This window comes from Cyclopterus lumpus, chromosome 20 (assembly GCF_009769545.1).
Source record: "Cyclopterus lumpus isolate fCycLum1 chromosome 20, fCycLum1.pri, whole genome shotgun sequence".
Classification (NCBI taxonomy): Eukaryota; Metazoa; Chordata; class Actinopteri; order Perciformes; family Cyclopteridae; genus Cyclopterus; species Cyclopterus lumpus.
The window spans coordinates 2,432,113-2,439,139 of NC_046985.1; the positions used below are offsets into that span (position 1 = coordinate 2,432,113).

The 7,027-nt window shown below is 37.6% G+C and overlaps 1 protein-coding gene across 2 annotated transcripts in view; it reads left to right on the forward strand.

The window, feature by feature from the left end:
* Positions 1–6,062, forward strand: part of LOC117749475 (dipeptidyl aminopeptidase-like protein 6) — a 104,601-nt gene extending 98,539 nt beyond the window's left edge. For both annotated transcript variants that reach the window (XM_034560042.1, XM_034560043.1), the window contains exons 21-26: positions 1,331–1,385; positions 2,110–2,209; positions 4,479–4,537; positions 4,633–4,705; positions 4,811–4,884; positions 5,742–6,062. In XM_034560042.1, the coding sequence (XP_034415933.1) occupies positions 1,331–1,385; positions 2,110–2,209; positions 4,479–4,537; positions 4,633–4,705; positions 4,811–4,884; positions 5,742–5,891 (511 nt within the window). In that variant the 3' untranslated portion in view covers positions 5,892–6,062. The remainder of the gene's footprint in view (positions 1–1,330; positions 1,386–2,109; positions 2,210–4,478; positions 4,538–4,632; positions 4,706–4,810; positions 4,885–5,741) is intronic.
* The last annotated feature ends 965 nt before the right edge of the window (positions 6,063–7,027 follow it).

Sequence of the window (7,027 nt, forward strand, 5' to 3'; positions counted from 1 at the left end):
TGTGGTTACTACCGAGAGGTGTTTATATACATATATATTATATACATGTATATATCTATATCTATATATATAACACTAGAAAAAGCATATCCTGGATTTTCTGCCAAACCTTTTAAAACCCTGTAACAAAAATATAGTATTATCAATAGAGAGGAAAGACTGAGCCGAACGCGCTGATATATTTGTTATCTTTGTGGAGTAACTGTAACCCGAGCAACTCTGAAGCTGTTTCTCCTCTGATCTCTCTATAAAGACATAAACACAGGTGCGTGCGCATGTTGCGGTTTGCGCGCGTGCACGTGGCTCTAACTTGTAACTAATATAACTTTAACTTTAAATGTAACTTTAACTTTAACTTTAACTTCAACTTTAACTTTAACTTTAACTAACTTTAATTGTAACTTAAAGCATGTCCTCTTCCGACCCCCCTGCACTGGACTGTGTAGATAATAAAGATAGTAGGATTCCTATTATAGTAAGACTGCCTCAGTCCAAACAAAGCTCTGTGGGTACAGAGCGTCTCCAGTATATGCCAGATTTATTTAATTACATTTAAAGTTAGATTTACATTTAAAGTTACAGTTACATTTAAAGTTACATTTAAAGTTGGTTACATTTAAAGTTGGTTACATATAAAGTTACATTTAAAGTTACAGTTACATTTTAAGTTACATTTACATTTTAAGTTACATTTAAAGTTAGTTACATTTTAAGTTACAGTTACATTTTAAGTTACATTTAAAGTTACAGTTACAATTAAGTTACATTTTAAGTTACAGTTACATTTTAAGTTACAGTTACATTTAAAGTTACATTTACATTTAAAGTTACATTTAAAGTTACATTTAAAGTTAAAGTTACATTTAAAATTACAGTTACATATACAGTTACATTTAAAGTTACATTTACATTTATAGTTACATTTAAAGTAACATTTAAAGTTTCAGTTACATTTTAAGTTACATTTTAAGTTACAGTTACATTTAAAGTTACATTTACATTTAAAGTTACATTTACATTTCAAGTTACATTTAAAGTTACAGTTACATATACAGTTAGATTTAAAGTTACATTTACATTTATAGTTACATTTCAAGTTACATTTAAAGTTACAGTTACATTTAAAGTTACAGTTACATTTGAAGTTACATTTAAAGTTACATTTAAAGTTACATTTAAAGTTACATTTAAAGTTAGTTACATTTTAAGTTACAGTTTCATTTACAGTTACATTTAAAGTGTGGGCACAAAGATTAGCATTGCCATTGAATTAGTAAACACATGGTGAGACAGTGTATATGCCACGTCAACCCATTTGTATCTCTTGCAGTTTTCTTTTGAACGAGCCCTACGTCGACAGGACCCGAGTTGGAGCTTTTGGAAAGGTAAGAATATTCTTTGCGTGTACCTGAAGGCATCACAATGTTCCTCAGGCGTTAATTTAGGAACCTAACGGGTTACAGCCCAAAACTCCATTATACTATTATCTGAATTTACTTCTACAGGCTCTGTAATAACCAGTTGTGGAAGAAGTATTCAGATCCTTTACTAAAGTAAAAAATACTTCATTAAAAACATACTTAAGGACAAGTATGTAAGTATTATCAGTGAATTTGACTTAAAGTATCAAAAGTAACGGCACTTGTTGTGCAGTACAATGTTCTGTGTCAGTGTTTTATTAGTTTATATATGATCTTTTGGGATTAACAGTTTGCACTAAGGTTCCGCTTTCTCATTTTACAGCTTCGCGGTACACAAAAATGTGTTTCTGAAAACATTTGAGGCGAGAATTAAGCAATGTGGTGTTCAGAATTTGATCCAGTTTATAGCGTCCCGGTCCTGTGAGAACCACGTATCCCTAAAGAGTCAACTTTTTATGAGCTTAGAGAAACGACCCAGTTTTACAGCTGATTCGAGAGGCTTCCTCAATCTGTCATCCAGCTTGAGAAGGAACACAAATGAGGTGGCGTAAGAAGCACAAGAGCCTCTAAAAAGTTACAAAATTGAGGTACAAATACCCTAAACGTGGTACTTTAGTACACTACTTGAGTGAATGCACTTGAATACATTCCACCAGTGGTGATAACATGCACGTTGGTTGTACCTCAGGTGTATGGAGGCTATGTGACCAGCCTGCTGGTTAGCGGCGAGGAATCCTCTGTGAAGTGTGGCGCCGTCCTCTCGCCCATCACCGACTTTGAATTATACGGTAAGGCGTTTGTTTTCTAGCCTTCAAACAGCTGTAGTCTCTGTGTATATAGTCTCTGTGTATATAGTCTCTGTGTATATAGTCTCTGTGTATATAATCTCTGTATATAGTCTCTGTGTATATAGTCTCTGTGTAAATAGTCTCTGTGTATATAGTCTCTGTGTATATAGTCTCTGTGTATATAGTCTCTGTGTATAGTCTCTGTGTATATAGTCTCTGTGTAAATAGTCTCTGTGTATATAGTCTCTGTGTATATAGTCTCTGTGTAAATAGTCTCTGTGTATATAGTCTCTGTGTATATAGTCTCTGTGTATACATCTCTGTGTATATAGTCTCTGTGTATATAGTCTCTGTGTATATAGTCTCTGTGTATAGTCTCTGTGTATATAGTCTCTGTGTAAATAGTCTCTGTGTATATAGTCTCTGTGTAAATAGTCTCTGTGTATATAGTCTCTGTGTATATAGTCTCTGTGTATATAGTCTCTGTGTATAGTCTCTGTGTATATAGTCTCTGTGTAAATAGTCTCTGTGTATATAGTCTCTGTGTAAATAGTCTCTGTGTATATAGTCTCTGTGTATATAGTCTCTGTGTAAATAGTCTCTGTGTATAGTCTCTGTGTATATAGTCTCTGTGTAAATAGTCTCTGTGTATATAGTCTCTGTGTAAATAGTCTCTGTGTATATAGTCTCTGTGTATATAGTCTCTGTGTAAATAGTCTCTGTGTATATAGTCTCTGTGTATATAGTCTCTGTGTATACATCTCTGTGTATATAGTCTCTGTGTATATAGTCTCTGTGTATATAGTCTCTGTGTAAATAGTCTCTGTATATAGTCTCTGTGTATATAGTCTCTGTGTAAATAGTCTCTGTGTATATAGTCTCTGTGTAAATAGTCTCTGTGTAAATAGTCTCTGTGTATATAGTCTCTGTGTAAATAGTCTCTGTGTAAATAGTCTCTGTGTATATAGTCTCTGTGTATATAGTCTCTGTGTAAATAGTCTCTCTGTATATAGTCTCTCTGTATATAGTCTCTGTGTATATAGTCTCTGTATATAGTCTCTGTGTAAATAGTCTCTGTGTATATAGTCTCTGTGTATATAGTCTCTGTGTAAATAGTCTCTCTGTATATAGTCTCTGTGTATATAGTCCTCGTGTATATAGTCTGTATATAGTCCTTGTGTATATAGTCTGTATAGTCCTTGTGTATATAGTCTGTATATAGTCTCTGTGTATATAGTCCTTGTGTATATAGTCTGTATATAGTCTCTGTGTATATAGTCCTTGTGTATATAGTCTGTATATAGTCTCTGTGTATATAGTCCTTGTGTATATAGTCTGTATATAGTCTCTGTGTATATAGTCCTTGTGTATATAGTCTGTATATAGTCTCTGTGTATATAGTATGTGTGTGTATATAGTCCTTGTGTATATAGTCTGAATATAGTCTCTGTGTATATAGTCTCTGTGTATATAGTCCTTGTGTATATAGTCTGTATATAGTCTCTGTGTATATAGTCTCTGTGTATATAGTCTCTGTGTATATAGTCTGTATATAGTCTCTGTGTATACAGTCCTTGTGTATATAGTCTGTATATAGTCTCTGTGTATACAGTCCTTGTGTATATAGTCTGTATATAGTCCTTGTGTATATAGTCTGTATATAGTCTCTGTGTATATAGTATGTGTGTGTATATAGTCCTTGTGTATATAGTCTGTATATAGTCTCTGTGTATATAGTCTGTATATAGTCTGTATATAGTCCTTGTGTATATAGTCTGTATATAGTCCTTGTGTATATAGTCTGTATATAGTCTCTGTGTATATAGTTGTTCTTAATCCCCTTGTCAGTGTGCTGCTGCACATACAGCTTGAACCCAATCATACAGCGTTACCACAGCCTCACCTCGGCCACCAAAGGAAAGCAATGTGAGGAGATAGGAAAACTGCAAATTAAGGAGGAACCGCGAGTGATTTCACATCAATTTGATTTCTCTCGCTTTGCTAAAGTGTGTGGGGGGGAGGGGGGGGGGGGGGGGGAGAGAGAGTGCGACACTGTATTAAGTTTAGAATTGAGTTTAGAATTGCAAATGAAGTCATGCTTCGAGACTAAAGAATACGTAGATGTGTGAATATATTTGAATATGGAGAAGAACCTGGAAAACGTGACGGAAACGACTCGTCGATCTCGCCGTTAACACGAAGTTTCAATTAGACCTCTACGTGAAAGCAAAGTCGTAACTGAAGCCATCTTTCTCCCCCCTTCCCGTAGCATCTGCCTTTTCAGAAAGGTATCTCGGGCTGCCTAAACCTGACCCCAGGGCGTACACGGTAAGACTTGATTACAATTATTACGTTTCACGTTGCAGTCGCGATCAGTATCCGTTCCGATCTAATGTGTTGCTGTGTGTGTCAACGCTCCTCAGATGGGAAATCTAGCGCACAGAGCATCTCAGTTCATGGATAAGAAGTTTCTTATCATTCATCCAACAGCTGATGGTAGGACTAGGACGTTCCGAACACCTACAACTATGTTTGTTTTAGTTCGAAAAATCTTACATTAAGATCTTTGACATTTTGTCCGTGTATTATTATGTTCCCCAGAAAAGGTCCATTTCCAACACACAGCGAAATTCATCGCCCAGCTCATCAATGAGAAGGCCAACTATACCTTACAGGTACGTGCATGTGCGTTCTACTCCTTTTGTAATTACCCCTGATCCCTTTTCTCTGCCTGGTTCAGTTATTCTCCAACCTCTGGGAGCTTTTGTGGGCCCAGTGGGATCCACCGGCAGGCCGAGGATTAGCCCTCACAATGCCTTCATTCCACATAACGAGATTACGAGACCTCCTTGGGCCTCCTGCATTAACACCAGGACTAATCCAATTAGGACACACTGCACTGCAGCTGGATGTTCATCGGAGCTCATCGGCGACCGAAGGATGGGGGTACCGCGCACGCAGGCTTGAACCCGGATCCTCTTTGCTCGGCTTTAGGTCGGCTCGTGTCAGCGTGAGAACTCAGTTAGAATATCTTAGTCAAATTAATGTGCCGTATAGTGCTAAATCAATTAGTCGACCCTTAAAAAGGTCAGAGCGAATTACAGAGCAGGCACATTTTGTTGAATGTTATCCTATATCAGGAATGTTCTACTGTATCAGGAATGTTCTCCTGTATCAGGAGCGCTCTCCATCCGTCCGTCCATTATCCGTAACCACCTATCCCGTTCAGAGTATTATATATTATATATATAAATATATATTCATATTATATATATATATAAATATATTATATATATTTATATATAAATATATTATATATATTTATATATATATATTATATATATATATATTTGAATATATATATATATATAAATAGTTATTTAAATATAAATATATATATTTACATATATATTTAAAATATGTAAATATATATTTACACATATATATACATGTTAAGGTCTTGTATCCACTGATATGTGTCTGACAGAAAATGGCCAAACACTGTGTTTCAGTCACCTGTTCTCTGTCTCAGATCTACCCAGATGAAGGCCACTTCATTCACAGTGAAGCAACGAGGCAACACCTCAGCCAGTCCCTGGTGAACTTCTTCGAGGAGTGCTTCAGGCTACCAGAGCGACCTTTTGAGGAGGCTCTGGAGGAAGAGATCGAAGAGGACGGTTAGCTCGGCCTCCTGAGGCTCGCGTGCCCCCAAATCCTCCCCACCCATACGTTCGCCTTCCCGACCTCCATCCCGGCCCAAAAGCACAACACTCGACGTACAGTTGTGCAAAAATGTGCAGCTCTCGTCCTTGTTCCTTCCCAATTCGCATTTGGACTCCCCGCGTCCGCATGCTTGAAACCCGAGACTGCCTTTCCAGCAGACGACGGATCCGGTCCTACGTCCATCTTCCCACCTTTCTGCCCACCAGAGTTCGAATCCAACAAACCCTCCAGAGAGCCAACAAAGACCGGTGACCTGACCGCCACGTTTTTTTGCCGGAGTATTCCGATCCATTTTAACGTGGGAGCCGACTCCTTTCGCGGCCGGATGGACCGGCTCCTTTTAAAAGCGGTAGAGACAAAGCATCGGCTTTCACTCAGACTCTCAAAGCTGTGGGGAGAAGGGACACCTTACAGCACATAACTCACGGGCGTGTACAGCGACGGGCGAACGCTGGTTGACGGCGTTCCCAGCGGTCGTCCGGGAATCGTGACGATACAGGAAAATGTTACTATTTTTAAAGTTGTGAAGAACCTTCATGTTGGACTGTGGTCGTGTCTATTGTTCTTACAGCATATGTAAAAAAAAATAGCACACCAACGTTCACTCGGCAATTATGGATATATTTTTCTTTTCGGTATTCTCGTATGTTCATCTCGTAGCCTCAATTTATGTACATCGGTGATGCGGACAGAATTCACGTACTTGCAAAAATGTTCGGAAGAAGAAGAAAAGAAGAAAAAAAAAGCGCCGTTGTTTTCCTAATGGATCATTCGAGGCAGTTTTATTGTGGCACTCCGGTTTTATCAAACGTTTGTCTCAAAGTGCAAAAAGCATTCATTTTGTTTTAGTCACTGTGCCTTAATTTGTCAGAAAGCATCCTACACACAAGGCCAATTTTGTAGGAATTGATTGATTTTTTGGGGGGGAAATGACACTTATTGGCTTCGCTTCTTGTCGAGAGGTAGAAGATGAATTTGGTTATCTTCCCAATAAATATGAAGCTAGCTTAGCTTAGCATAAAGACTGGAAGGCAAAGGGAAACAGCTGGCTGGGCTCGATCCAAAAGTACCTTGTTCAACACATACAACAAAACA